Source organism: Simochromis diagramma, unplaced genomic scaffold (assembly GCF_900408965.1).
Source record: "Simochromis diagramma unplaced genomic scaffold, fSimDia1.1 OVJJ01000031.1, whole genome shotgun sequence".
NCBI classification, from domain to species: domain Eukaryota; kingdom Metazoa; phylum Chordata; class Actinopteri; order Cichliformes; family Cichlidae; genus Simochromis; species Simochromis diagramma.
Window position 1 is genome coordinate 2,738,546 of NW_024386983.1, and position 15,270 is coordinate 2,753,815.

Sequence of the window (15,270 nt, forward strand, 5' to 3'; positions counted from 1 at the left end):
TGAGCTCAACGGTAATTAATTAGTAGTGGAAATAATTTCTGGTAGGCGTTACAGAAATGTAGCAGTGACAATAATATTGTATGCTGTAATCGTACTGGGCAATTAGTGATACAAAACAACTGTTTTACCCTGTGAATAAAAGTATATGTTTTTGTCAATGTACCATAATAACAGAAGCGAAACGCAATATTGTGTCAGGACAATTTACTATTTATGCACAATAAACACAATAAATAAAGGAGCATAGCGCGACAATTTCTGTTCAGCGCCAGACTTGCTTGTAACCTATATCACCAATTATGTTAAAAAAAATGACGCATTAACTACAACAGCAGACTGACCTTTGTGGGAATGCTTGGAGCAGACTAACCTGTGAGCTGGAGTGTTCTGGGACGTTATATTTTGTCTTTGAATGGCTGCAATCCAGTCGCCTCTGTGTTACTTCGGAAACATGGCTCGAACAATTTCTCTTCAACGACGTAATCCGATAACAACCGATCTCTTTACCCGTCGGCTTCCCGTGGCTGTCATGCGACCGGCTATTGCAGTTAATAATACAACGGCTTCTTGACATTTTTTGTGTTTCTTTTTATCGCTGTATAACTGATTTCAATTGAAAGCCTGCGTGCGCTAGTACCGCTTGCCACGAGTTCCCAGAATTCTTTGCGGTTTTACCCCTGAGTGACGTCACATTTTCAATCTCTATTGCACACACATATTCTAAGAGCTTCTTTGTGTGCAAACAACAGCAAAGAAGGAATAAGATGAGTTTCTGTCATAATCAGACTTAGGGCTGCCACAAACGATTATTTTGATAGTCGACTGGTCACCGATTATTTTTGCGATTAGTCGACTAATCAGATCATCATCCATTGGACGTAAAACATACAGCTTATTGCACCAGCAGCATCTGCTCTTATATAACTATCATTAGCTTACAGCTTTAAGTGTTTAAGGTGCTAACTAAAAAGACAGACGATAGTTTATTAAATTTTAATTAAATTTGCAGATTTTTTCGGTGAAGTTTAATAAACTCCTTGCTATCTAAACTATAACAGGACACCGGAGTATATTCTCGAGCATCTCACACTTCTGATAATCAGCTGTCTGCTTGACGTTTATTCAGCTGTGTAAAAACTATAACTTTAATCTCAGCCAAACCGATTTACTCAGGAACAAATAAAATAACAGTTTTAAGTTATCTAAGTGACCTATATATATTTAACCTGAGTAGTGAAAGACGGCGGTGGGTTTGAAAACGATTTGCCGGGAGTCCGGTGTTCTCACGGCTCTAATGAGCCTTGCCCCCGGCTAGCTATCGAGCTAGTGGGTAACAGACGTCTCCGAAAACGTCGGAGCGCTTTTGAAAATATGTGGTGTCCTGATAAACTGAGCAGATATTTGAGGTTTACACAGTTACAGTCTCGCCTGAAAATATGTTAAACGTTTATTTTGTGACCCAGAAAAAATAATAAGAGTAATATTAAAACCAACTAGCTGCCGCCATTGTTGGAAACTGAGCAGGGCTGCGCTATGAATTCTGGGACACAGCTTCTTCTTCTTCTTCTTCGGGGTTTAACGACAGCTGGCATCCTTGTACATGCAGTGCTGCCATCTTCTGTTTCACTCCGTTATTACACTCTTAAACCCTGCTACTTATTCCTGCGTCTTTTGGGATCTTAGAAAGCTTCAAACGACGCGTCGACTATTAAACCAGTCTTCGACGATTTTGATAGTCGACGTAATCGTGACTAGTCGACTAATCGTGGCAGCCCTATTGGCAACACTGCTGGGGAGTAAACTGGAATTAAACGAAACAGAAGCAGAGACCATCTGCACATGCGCGGTACAGAGGTAGGGGGATCGGGTAGATCTGATCCCCTGAACTGTGACTATTGTTCTTTTTCGTTTTTTTTGTCTACATTATATTGAAATGTTTCATTACTGCAAACATTTTAAGAGATACTTATCATTGCTAACATCTTAACAGATACTCTGACCGTAACTATCGTAAAATGCTTTGAGCGGAAGTAGTGGCCTTTCGCACATGCGTTGTACGGATCGGGTAGTGACAAGCACAAAGTGTGAACACTTCCCTCCAGTCCAGAGACAAACCACACACCACCTAACAGAACTCTATCAGCCTCTAGTGGAGATTAGTGGGAACTTTATACTGTGGGAAGATTATACTGAACAACAGAAAGTCCTGTTTACTGTAGTACTTTACTACAAAGTCTTCATTCATTCAGTAACCTTTTCTCTAATAACAGAGCTTTCAGAGACTTGATAATCACCATCTGTTTTTGTTTTTCCTATTTCCTTTGAACATATGATCAGGGGAGAGCGCGAACGCAGTCCCCCACTACCAGAAATTATGCAGTCGAGATTCCCACATTTGGGGAATTCGCAGGGGTCAGCACAACCGGAGTGCAATGGCTGAGCCTCGCCCTGGGTGAACCACCTTCTTGATCATGGTATCTCCCCTGCCAGGTAAGTATGAGTTGTTCACCTCACACATGGGGGACTCTTTCACACACAAACCCTGCACACTCACGGTGCTCACAATCTCACAATCAACACAAACAGGAGGCAGGAGGCTGGGACTACACACTATTTATATACACAGGAAGGAGCTTCCAACAGAGCCACATCAGGTTATTGAGTTTAAAATATACAGGGAGTCTTTCCCATCATGCATTGCTGCATCTGCACAACAAAAGCTAACTGAAAGATCACAATAGTTAATCAATTTAACCTCCTTAAATCCACCAACAAACCAACAGGAAGTTCAAGTAACTCCAAGTTGAATCAAACTGCAGCTGAAAACTGTTTGATTCACGTCTGATGTTTAGAAAAAAGGAAAAAACGCATAAAACACACACATTTTCTGCTAACAGCACAACCACTTCCTGTTCCTTTGTTATGTGCTGCTGAACAGTTCACTCTCCTCCTGCTGCTGCCCCCTACTGTCCCGGAGCAGGAACACTCACTTTAATAATGATTTCAAACTACATTCTGCAGCTTCAGACTCCTCTCAATATTTGACTCTCATTGTTTGACTCAATAGGTCAAACAAAAGTATTTGAACCTGTCACTGCTTTTATTGGAGATTCATTCACATCTGTCTGCATTCAATTTCTAATTGGCTGACGCTCGCTCTTGCCATCTGATTACTCAATGCGATTCCATTTTTAAAAGTCTGCAGCCAGTCACATACTTTGGGCATTTCCTCTCTGGGTTGTAAGTTTGCCGTACCCTGAATGTTCACCTTGACCAGTGATAACAGTGAGAAAGACAAGATCGACTGACCTATCAGAAAACACAGATTAAGGACGAGTCCACCGCATGAGCTCCCTGCAGCTCACAGGGACCAAGAACAAATGCTGCAGCTGGAGTTGAGTTTAGGCCCTTCTGCACATAACAAAGCCTGGACTGCCATGACTGCAGAAGTATGCGTCTCCTTCTTAGAGAGGACATCCCAGCCAGTGGAAGAGAAGTATGTGGTACACCTGAACTAACAAATATAAATGTCATGCTTGGTGAAATACACGACAGCTGCAGAGAAAAGCAAATGGCACCAAATGGTCAAGATGAGATGCTGCTATCAGCCAGATATCTGGAACTACATCGGACATTCTGCAGAGCAGCATTCCTGTCCACTTTTGCAGTGACAGGAAACAAGACGATGAGGGGGTGATAGCTGGATCAATATTTCCTACTATTCTCCCTCGTCTCACAGGCGACCCTCAGTAACTGTCCAGATCCAAAATCAAATACAAAACCTATTACAGAAGAGCCGAAGCCTTTTCTTACTTTAAATGTTACTTCAATGCATGCATTTTGCAAGAATTACACTTCTTACAGAGAAATAGGGCTGCAGCGATTCATCAAGTATTTTGAAAAATTGGATTATAAACAATCCTCAACACAGTCTTTGCTTCGCTGCTTCATTTAATGCCCAGCTCTGTAGCCTGCCGATGTGTTCAAGGATGTAAACGCATGCATTTCACCTGCATTTGCGACTAAAAGCAGACCTGCGATACAAAGGGATTTAGGAGCAGCGTGTGAATAAAAAGTCTGACAATATTAAGCAAACACAGGGCCCAGTTTTGAAAAGAAGCACTGACATCACCACAGCAACAGTGACGTTACGTTGGACACTAAATTATTATTAATATTAATTAATGTCTACACCATCATAACATCTTGTTTGCAGCAGCATAAAAACTTTGCATCAAAGGCAAACTTCAGACTGCTGATATACTCGCATCGCTGCATTGCAGGCACCACATTCTCCTTTAAAGGCTTACAGACAGAAATTCACTGCACACTTAAACAAGCAGACGCATGAACAAATCTCAAAGCCTTCCACGAAGACAGTAAAGATTCATTTTTTATATCTTATTTTAGATTGCATATTTATCTTACTTTATTTGGCTTTGACTTTACTTGAGCGCATTTATATATTTTGGCAGTTAAGAAAATATTTTCTTTAAAAAATTAAAACTTCAGATGTCACCTAAATACAAAAGGTTTGGGGGTCTTTTTAGAAAAATGAAACAATTGATGGGTAAAAAAAAAAAAAAACATCAATAGATCAATCTATTACCAAAATAACCCAATAGATGCAGCTGATATAGTCATAGTCAGATTTACCAAGGAATGAGCCGATTTTAAGAGAAAAGCGCTTCGGATAATAAACATATACATAAAGACCAAACCCACAGCCCACAGAGAGCTGCTGGGTGACACAGCCACTTATTTCATGAACAACAGAACAGTTTTCATAGCAAGAGATTGTTATACGTCACTGGACACAGGCAGACACGTACTAGGGTTTAACATTTTCTCTCTCAGGCACATTCAGTGAAACACATAAAGACGACCCAGGTTCTACTTGAGAAAATAATAGATGGTTAAGAAGCAGACTGGACTACTGTAAATAAGATATTTAGTCTCACTGGAACTAGCTGTATAAATGAAGGTTAAATAAAATAAAAATATTTACTGCAAGCAAAATAAAAATATTACCCACCAGCACTGCACCTTTTTCTTCTCTAATCAGAATACTTTAATAATCCTTAAGGAAATTGTGTGGGTTACAGTTGCTCCAAGAGGATAACAGTAACAGACTGAACTAATTAAATAATATAATATATTACAAAGCCTACAAAATATGAGAAATAGCTCTAAATCACAAGCTGCTTTCTGTTTCTACTGAAATAAATGTGCCAATATATAGAAAAGGATATTGGAAAATGATCAATAGAAGACTTAAAGACAATAAATGTAGATGTGGTTTTGTTTCCCACTGTAGATGGAAGAGTGTGCGTGTGTGCTGCTTTGTCTGCAGCAACTATGTGTTTGCATTGTTGGTGTGTTGCAACTTAATATAATAATAAGCTAATATTCCAAATTGGTGATCAGCCACAAGAAACTGTAAGGGGTCTCAGTTACTCTGGTGCTGTGACCACCTAGACAAACTTTCACTGTTTTTCCACATGTTTAGGGGGGTGCACCGTTCCTGGAGATACTGCAATACCAGGTCGATGCGTGGAGTGGACGGAGCAAGCCCCTATTCCATCTCCCTGTTCCAAAAATCAATTTAATATATGGTCCCCGGGTAGGGGACGTATCAGATATTAAACTGATAAGAACAGATACTACACTTGATCTTAGCCAAAAGGCCGAGAAGCGATACCGGGAATACGTCGGAGCAGACGGAGTCACTCCCCGCACCCTCTCCCTGACTCACGGTTCGGAAAAAATGCTTTTTATTTCAAGACATAAAACGGTAGCCATAAGGTCATCAGATTAGGTATAACCAGTGTTATGTTGAATCCCGTTTTATTTATGTCGACTAACGTTCGCAAATAAATAATATCTTGCCTTCCGGTACACGTGGTACGCGTCACTCCAATGGAAAACGAAAGCGCAAAACAAGAAATAAACTGCATTTTAAGCACATTAACGCCGCAACTTAGACCCAATACGCCAAGTGAGTGTTATTTTAACTTAACAAAACGGAATAAGCCCATCTGCTTATGTAAATTATTGATTTAATGATTCAAGTCAGAATACACGGTGCTTCACTAGCGGCCTCTGGTGGCGCGGAGGGTTAATTGCACTATTCATGCCCCAAATCAAACACCCAGCAAAGAAATTTGCAGGTTAAATCAGCAGGTGACGGCGAATAGGTCTGACTACAGATAAAGGGTAAACTCCGGTCACTTTTTTTTTACGTGTACAGTTTGTAAAATAAGGCAGAGTGAATTAACAAATAACACGAGCACAGACCCTCCATAAAAGTGTCCACAGATTTAACAAAAAAACACATGTTAGGGTTAAATTAACTTTATCTCAACTCCTCCACTTTCACACAGCTGTGTCAAATCAAACTGACAACTTATAAAAGCGTCCACTCAGTTCGTGACTGCTACAATGCACGTGAGCACGGGCACCGTGGTACACGTAGAAGCGACATGGCGAAATCGCTGTGAAAGGTGATTAGGGGACGGAAAAAAAACAAAGTAATAATAAGTAAATATACCTTTAGCGCACTTGGAGCAATTTCATGTGGGGACACGTATTAATTCACCAAAAATACAAAAATTAGAAGTTTTATTACAAACTCAGAACGGCTTAATTTAGGCACGCTAGCTCGCTATTTTAGCTAATCCCGACATTCATGCTGCGTCACACAGAAATTTGGTCGAAGAAAAGAAATGCACGACCGAAATTTACCGCTTGGTAACTTTTATCAGAACATAACAGCAACGTCGGATTAGATAAACAAAATGCCACTTAGTAAAAATGAACTTACCAGAAGTCACCTTCAGAGCTTCAAGGGTTTCTCATGTGCAAAAGCGCGAGCACGTGAAGTTCGAACATGCGCAGAGGTCGTGAGCTTGGACGCTAGTAACCGGAACTTTTTGGTTTTTAATTAATAAATCAATTAACGGACATGCGAAAATACAAAAATAAATTGTAGACACAGAAAATAATAAAAATAAATAAATAAATAAATAAAATGAAAAAATAATTAATGATAGTCTTTGCCACGGAAATAAAAAGGGTCCCACTTACAAAAACTGAGTAAAGAAAGACTCCTACAGCTGGAGGTTACACTCCTTCAACCATCAGTTTACGAATGGTTTCATTTTAACACGTACGAATTTATGTGTATTAAATTTATTTCACATTAAAACAAAGTCATGCTCTAAATTTGATTAGTCACGTGCTCTTTAAGTTTAACATTTGTTTTTTGTATGTTATGCACGGCTCTTATTTTACAATCAGTATTATTTTTATTTATTATAGTGATTACTGTTGTTGCTGGAGGTACTGTTATTATAATTATCAGTAACATTAGTTGTTGTAGTATTAGTATTAATATTAACAAAGTATATCTGATCTGATCTTTTTATTTTAATTCAGATTTCTTGTTTTGTAGTGAGCTGCAAATATTGTTCGAGGCAGACTGCAGTAATTCACAAAAACAAATACATTATTCCCACACAATACACAGTCACTCACACCCAAGTAAGACCTTATTATATCTCATTTAGGATTTTGAAGCTTATTTCTTTAACTTCATTCATCTCTAACCATAAATCTACCAAGTGTTCTGGCTTTTATGGTAATGGAATTATTCACAGAGCACCTCATGCTTTAACGGATGCCATCCATTTAACTGAGCTACAACCAACTCTCTGTTCATCCATGTACAAATACTCTGAGTGTTTTTTGTTTGTTATTCTATGATGTAACATGTTTGATGCCAGTGCTTTCTTTGTTACTTATGTGTTACGTCACATTTTGTAACAATGGGTATTTAGTTTATCTTTAATCATACTGTACATTTTATTTTTATTTATTTTTATTCATTCTTAACTAGGGAATGGAGGAGTCTTTTATTTTATTGCAGTGTTGCAATTGAGTATCACATGGGCTTTACTTGTAAATTGGTTTGCAAGTAGTTTTTATAAATCATTATAATTTATATATAAATATCAGCAATATAATTATATTATCACTAAACTGATACATGTCTACGTGGCCACACTGTATTTTATTTCCTACTTTTGAAATTTTATTCTTGGGTTAATGTAATTTATTCTCGACCTTGGAGCCAAATGTTTGTTTTATTTTATTTAATTTTGATGTTGTAACTCAGTCTTGTATGGGTTTAAATTGGTATCCAACTTGTTCTTTTGTTTTGTTTTTAATATTCCTTTCATTTATATATGTTGGATTTTTATTGTGTGCTTTGGTGCAGCCTTGTCTAACACTGGTCTTGGTAAGCGCATAAATTCATTAAAAAAAACACCCTTAGAGTCTAAAATGATTATAAACTAAGTAACAGCGAGAAATAAGACCTGGGTTACCTACAGACAGTCAGCTTTAATGTGCCTCCTAAAGGGAAGTTTCATTTGACTGTCACTGTGTGTTTGTGTTTTTAGGTGCATACATGTGAATACAGTACTTCCTGTTTGACATGTTTTGCCAGGTGTGTCGCTACTTGCTTCCACCTGCCCCACTTTCATTTTGTGACAGTGTGTCTGCAGATAGACAAGTAAGTGGTTGCAATAGGTAAATTAGAATATACTGCTCAACGGCTTTCAGCCTTCAGTTGTGTGTGAGTGTGCGAGAGAGCACTGCCACACAAGGACTACATGTTTGCTCAGTAATCTCCGGCTCAACCTGTCTGATAGGTGTGGGCTGGCTGGCAGTGACTTGCGCAGATATGAAGTCAAATCCAACACAGTCTTGAGAGAGAGGAGGGAAGCTTTTGCATTCCTGAAAAGCAGAAGGAAAGCAATAGAAGAACAACTCTCAGAAACTCCAGGAAGACAAACAGAAGAAGAAGAAACCATGGGAAAAGGTGAAAGGCGAGGAGAATGCTACAAAATGTAAAATAAACCCGGGAAGCTTCTTCTGCAGCAGTTCGACAGATGGGTCTGGAATCCTAATGTGGCATTTCAGGCTCTGGGAAATACAAGATGTTGCTGTTTTTCTCAGCATCATGTTATATATGTGCCACCTAGGTAAGCTCAACACATTCCTAATTCTGCTGCTTTATCTTTGTGGTACGACCTACCTATGTTTGTTTAACACTTGAAATGTTGGATGAAGTTTCGGTCCTGTCAGTAGAAAGTAAATATAGGCGATCATGGCAGAAGTGGGAAGTAAAAAGGTCAATATTCCCTAATATTATCTAAGCAGAGCTCAGGCATGTAGCCATGAAACCGTGCTGAAGCATGATAGGGATTTTATTACGTAGCGTCTGATCTGTTTCTATTGTTGAGGTCCCGAGGGGTCAAGCCCCCGCTCTATAACACGATGAGCCCACTCTCTCTTTCTCTGGCTGTATCGTGTCTGCAACCACGTGACAGTCAGAACGCTGAAGATTGCAAAGTACCTTATCTGAACTATAAAACTGCAACCGCTCAAGGCTTCAGAACCTATAAAGCTGTGTCCCACCGACATAACGATCCTAGAAATAACATCCGAGTGCCCAGAAGTGTTGTTTCCAAAAAAAATCTGAATCTAAACCAAATCTCAGGAAACACAAAACAAAAGTAGCAAAATTAAAAGCGAACCAGGGTGCAGGAAACAGTCAAAAGAAGACATTTATGTGATTTCTTAACAGAAAAATAAGGAAAGAGTCAGTCGGGGTTTGTTGGTAAAAGGTTTTTTTTGGGGGGGGGAGCCCAGACAAAAAGATATCTCCCATACTGACTTGCTTCTCAGTCAGCGCTAGTATTTTTCATTTTAAATTCTTTACCCGTGCTTCATTAAACAAACACACCACCAGCAGAACCAGATCTCTCCCTGACACGCATGTGAAAATATGCATTAAAGCTTGGCCTAAACACACTGCCTCTTATATTCATTCTGATACCTCCCAGCTAGTTTGACTAGTTTTAATCCTCTGGGGAAAAGAGGATGGGGGTGGGGGATCAGACAGAGCAGAGGCAGAGCAGGAGACATGCCACAGTGTTTGTCAGGAACAGCAGCTAACCGTGTCATGGTGGAATGATTCCTTTTTATGGCGCTTGATTGTGTCACACACCAGCATGTTTCTACTCTAATTGCTATCACTGTGACTCAAGTCTCTCCCCCCACCACTGAGAATCAACAGATTTCTCTTTAAAATAACATCCGTATATCTAATGATAAAAATGTTATCCTCATAGTTTGAATATTTTTTGAGTTACAGTCTGTTGAAATACAAAGGTTGGAACATTGTAATCTAAAGCCAAGATCTTGCTTTTGTTTCTTTTTCATAACCACCTTAACATAAGATATCGTGACATATGTCTTACTTTCAACAGCAGAGAATAGAATAGAATAGAATAGAATAGAATAGAATAGAATAGAATTCAACTTTATTGTCATTGCACATGCACAGGTACAGGGCAACGAAATGCAGTTTGCATCCATCCAGAAGTGTTTTAGTGATATAGATATATTACAATATATATTAGCAATAATATAGATATGTGAGTATATTACAGAAATGGGTCTATTATGGTATGTTAGAATGTACACGGTATGAGCCACATTCATTTAATTCTAAAGCTAAAGAGTAACAGAAATATTTGTCATGCTCTTGCAGTTTTGAGCTGTTTTCATCTGTACTCTAGTGTTTTCTATGAATTCTGCTTCTAGTAACTCTGACTTTAGATTTTGTGAAGTGATATCATTGGGCTCTGGTTCAGTTGTCATGTTAGTGTTTGTTCCTCCAGCTGAGTCGTCTGTCTCTATGATCCTGTTTATTCTGAGTACTGTTGTTTGTGTGTTTATTTCTTGTTTTACTTTGATAGACACTTTTCTCATGTGTCTTGTTTCCACTTCTTACTTCCTGTATGTATTGACTTTCGAATCCCCAGGTATTGCCCAGTATGTAGTCCTGTCTCAGCCAAGTAAAGGCTCATTATCATTTGAATCTGCCTACGTGCCCGATGCTTGGGTCCTCTCTCTGCCATGTTATGACACATGTATTGGTGTCCTGGATGTTTGATCTGTTTTCTGATCATTAATTCGAGAAAAGTTAAAAAAAAAATGCATTTTGGGTAAACTTTTAAAGGTCGTAGCACCTTGCAGGATAGGTGGCTGGATAAAACAAGTTATAGCACAGGAAAGGTCTCCCTTTACATGTATTTTGATACCAGAATCAGTTCAACATGTTGTAATTTAACCACATGTTAACACCTGTGAACGCAGCTTATGGCTGTTGAAGGAAGAAACAACATTGGTGTTCACGTCCTGTATAATAGTTTGGAAGTACCACTTTACTCAAACAACTTTAGGACTTTAGGAGAGTCTGGATCACTGAGGCTCTTTTTGCAATTTGCTGCTGTGTTAATTTTCTTCTGATGCAAAGCAGAATTTCCCTTTGACTTGCTTACATTCAGCTGATTCTAGAATAACCCAGAGAATACAGACTAATGTATGCATGTATGTTCATGTGTTTGTTTAGCTGGAGCCATCTCCATATACTCTCCTCAGAGGAGCCTGATCCGCTCAGTGCAGGACGATGTGATCTTCTCAGTGAATTTCACCTGTAGCGGGATCCCAAACATACAATGGACTTTTATGTCAGGATTGGTGAGCCGGACGATAGGGGCCTGGCAGCCGGGGGGGTACACCAACATAACGGAGGACTACAGCAGCCGAGTGCAGGCCTATGACAACGGTTCGATGGGCCTGTCAGACCTGCGGCTGCAGGATGGTGGATTTTACGTGGTCACCGTCACAGAATCAACTGGGAGCAGCAAGGATTTTGGTTTCGTCCTAAAAGTAAATGGTGAGAGTCTTTACATTAAAAAACAAAACAGAAAACTAACACACAACGAGGGAAAAAGAGCATAAAAGAAAGAAACAGTCCTGGCAGAACAGCTCAGTTTTTAAAGCTTAAGGTAATTAACAGCACTTCTGTCATACCTGTACAAAGAATTTCTTCACAGGATTTAAAAAAGCGGCACTAATCGTGATTAGAGCATCAACAAAAGCCCTCGGCTTCAGTTTGACGTAGTCTGACTGGCATTGTGGTAACAGTTGTTTGGATTTAAAGACGACAAACGCCCTGCCCAGATTTCCCAAACATGGCGTCTGTGGTTATTAGAGGCAGGCTCAGAACCGTTTTCCACACCAGACAGAGTAACTCTAAAGCAAACAAACTATGAAAATGAAGAATGAAGAATGGCACATGTGCTGTGATAATTTTAGGGAGGAATGAATGCAGGAAGGAAGAACATATGGATTGACCAAAGAGGGGAAGTCTTTTTTTTAACAAGTGAACATGATGAAAAAGTATCTTTAATAAACAGATCAGCCCTATTTGCAGTTGAGTTTGCAGTAAATAAGATGTGGCTCCTGTGTTTCTGTCCTACAGAGGTTCTGTATGAGGACCTTCAGTACCTTACTGTCTCTTTTTTGGCCCTGGCCTGCTTGGCCGGCCTTCTTATGCTCACCATGTGGCTCCTGGACAAGGCCTACAAGAAGATAATGGCATGCAAGCGCAGGAGAGAGATGCCAGGTAAAGCCATGTGTAAACAGCAGAATCCATCTCAGTGAATATCCTCTAATGGTGTCAATGATTGTGCATTCAGGTGATGCCAGAAAAACAGATTTGCAACTTGGAAATGTCTTGTGAATACCCATTCAGAAGATTTTGGATTGCTCAAACATATTCTTCCCTGATTTCTTGTATGGATACGTGCTGAAAACCTTCATAACCAAAATAGGTCACTCTACATGGAGGACAACTATGTAACCAAAACAAATAAAAACAAAAAGATAAAAAGATTTGTGTGTCTGTTTCTCCTGCAAATATCCAGTGTTTTACAGAATTTATTACATTTTTGTGGCAATGATAATGGAAACACTACAGGACACCTTTATACACATTCATGCAATACTTTATTGTCTGCACTAAACAGGCATAGTCTGAACTACATGCAGTTTAACAGGTAGTCCATGGCAGACCTGCTGCTTTCAGGGATTTCAGGGCACATTTGCAGGCCAGTTTCCCCAAAACTCTCCCTGGTGCTGAGGATGAACACTTGGTGCAGGTTTAGTCATAAAGTTCTGTCATGCAGAAGTTTGGGGCAGACATTTTGAACACAGAAAGAGTGCCATCAGATTCTGATCCATCATGCTATACCAGGGGTAGGCAACTCCAGGCCTCGAGTGCCGGTGTCCTGGAGGTTTTAGATGTGTCCATGATCCATCACAGCTGATTTAATGGGCTAAATGACTCCTCAGCATTTCTTGAAGTTCTCCAGAGGCCTGGTAATGAACTAATCATTTGATTCAGGTGTGTTAACCCAGGGTGCGATCTAAAACCTGCAGGACACCGGCACTCGAGGCCTGGAGTTGCCTACCCCTGTGCTATACCATCTGGAAACTTACAGCAGCTTAATTTTTCAGCATGACAATGATCCCAAACACACTGCTAGCACAGTAAATGCACACCTGGATAGAAAAACACACAGTGGAACACCATCAGTCATGGACTGGCCTCCTCAGAGTCCTGACGCCATATTATTGAAGCAGTGTGGGATCATCTTCAGAGAGAACAGAACACGAAGCAGCCAAATCCAAAGAATAGCCATAGGAGAACTATTCCTGAAGACTACTACTAAATAAGTTACAAACTGGTTTCATATAGGAGGCAAATAAAACCTGATACAGTGTCTGAAGTGTGGCTGCTTTTTTAGGTAATGGGTGAAATAATAAAGAAGACAATTTTCCACATAAACACGTTTGTGAGCGTGTTGTTTTATCTACAGTTAAAATGTGTTCTTCTTACCACTGCATGATTGTGTGGAGAATAAATATAGGTTGAAGGGTGTGATGCTTGACTATGGTTTGACTCTATCATTGTATCACAGTAAGGGCGTGTTTGAGTGCAAAGGTCTGTGAAGACCTATTATAGCTTCGTTTGTTGTCTTAATCATGTATTGACACTTTAATCCCTTTTTTTTTTGCAGAAAACGATGTGACTGAGCTGCAGATAATGAACGTCTGAGTGATGACTCACCTGAAATGGCCAATCAAAGCTGTCAGTGATACAACATGAGGACATACTTTTGAAGGTGGAATGTTTTGTACATCAAACTGTCCTCTTTATATACTCTAGTTACTTACAGCTCAAAGCATGACCAGTCAGTTATGAACACCTGCACTGTGTTGATATTTTGTACTGATATTGATATTTACAGATGACTGTCACTGAATGAGTGAATGTGAATATACCACCGATGATACAGGAACACAATAAATCTTGTATTTATTCTCTAAGCAAAGAAACTGTGTGACTTTATTTTACTCATGACCAAGGGTTAAACTGGGCTGGTTTCATTAATAAGCAATTAAATCAGATTATTTCATGATAACAAAAAACGAGTTTCGCTTTTGTGTGCTGCAGGCTGGTGATAGTTTCAGCTGAGGCCTTGATGATACAGGCTCAGCAAATCAGAAAGTAATGTAAATAAAGTTGTGTCCAAAGCAGTCAAGTAGTAATTGCAGTTTGCTAAATCCACACGGAGCCATGAAGCTGCAGTGACACAGGTCAGCTGATCACGGCCCGGAAAAGGAAGAAAGGAAGGAATGCAGGAATAAAGAATGAATGAATGTAGAAACAAAAGAAAAGTAATTGTTTTTCTTTTATTACCTAAAGAAAAAAATATCCGGTTCACAGTGCAAATGATTTTGTGATTTCTTTCTTAATGAACTCTCTCCTCCCTCGTGCCTACACAGGAACTTCAGGTTCCCCACCTGCCTGAAAGTGCAGAGTCCAGACTCAAAGTTAGTTTATCTAAAATGTTGTCACATCAGACAAATGGAGTGGTATTAAAACTGCACCCATCTAGTCTGACACACACACACACACACACACACACACACACACACACACACACACACACACACACACACACACACCACACACACACACACACCACACACACACACACACACCAGCTGGATTACCTGCTCCTCCTGCAGCCACCCTGCAATATGAAGATACAACAAGAAACACAGAAACTTGTTCCTCAAACTTACCTGTTCCAGAAAACAGGTTTAGTGAAAATTTGGGAGTTCACTAAACTTTTGTTCCCATGTTGGAATACAGTCCTAAGACAACGTTGAACTTAATGTGGTCAAATTTAAAGTTTGAACCGGCAAATCCCTAAGTTCAGTTTTATAAACAGTGTCTCTTTGATCCATAGCTGTATTCTTAAGAAAAAGGACAGATATATA

The 15,270-nt window shown here is 39.5% G+C and overlaps 1 protein-coding gene, 1 long non-coding RNA gene and 2 other non-coding genes across 5 annotated transcripts in view; 1 reads left to right on the plus strand and 3 right to left on the minus strand.

Moving 5' to 3' along the window:
• The window catches only part of LOC120738471, an 18,732-nt gene extending 11,617 nt beyond the window's left edge, over nt 1–7,115 (minus strand). The window contains exon 1 of the long non-coding RNA XR_005696985.1: nt 6,824–7,115. This is a non-coding gene — a long non-coding RNA (uncharacterized LOC120738471). The remainder of the gene's footprint in view (nt 1–6,823) is intronic.
• Nucleotides 2,335–2,498, minus strand: LOC120738498. The gene has a single exon (XR_005696991.1). It is a non-coding gene; the product is annotated as a U1 spliceosomal RNA (small nuclear RNA).
• LOC120738502 lies at nt 5,509–5,699 on the minus strand. Its single transcript, XR_005696995.1, has one exon. It is a non-coding gene; the product is annotated as a U2 spliceosomal RNA (small nuclear RNA).
• Nucleotides 7,116–8,664: 1,549 nt separating the features above from the next.
• LOC120738470 (V-set and transmembrane domain-containing protein 5) lies at nt 8,665–14,044 on the plus strand. 2 transcript variants are annotated; one of them, XM_040039740.1, is made up of 4 exons: nt 8,665–9,047; nt 11,486–11,812; nt 12,401–12,544; nt 14,001–14,044. In XM_040039740.1, exons 1-4 carry the CDS (start codon nt 8,972–8,974, stop codon nt 14,036–14,038), a joined length of 585 nt encoding a protein of 194 aa, XP_039895674.1. In that variant the 5' UTR covers nt 8,665–8,971; the 3' UTR covers nt 14,039–14,044. The 2 variants fall into 2 exon arrangements, with proteins under 2 accessions (XP_039895674.1, XP_039895673.1); XM_040039739.1 differs by lacking the exon at nt 14,001–14,044 and adding an exon at nt 12,618–13,129.
• Nucleotides 14,045–15,270: the final 1,226 nt, after the last annotated feature.

What these genes read in the sequence shown, in the direction of transcription:
- LOC120738470 (XM_040039739.1), top strand. Translation starts at nt 8,972, where the DNA reads ATGTGGCATTTCAGGCTCTGGGAAATACAAGATGTTGCTGTTTTTCTC. An exon ending in TTTCGTCCTAAAAGTAAATG is followed by an intron (nt 11,813 to 12,400) that starts GTGAGAGTCTTT and finishes TCTGTCCTACAG; the next exon opens with AGGTTCTGTATGAGGACCTT. An exon ending in GCGCAGGAGAGAGATGCCAG is followed by an intron (nt 12,545 to 12,617) that starts GTAAAGCCATGT and finishes TTGTGCATTCAG; the next exon opens with GTGATGCCAGAAAAACAGAT.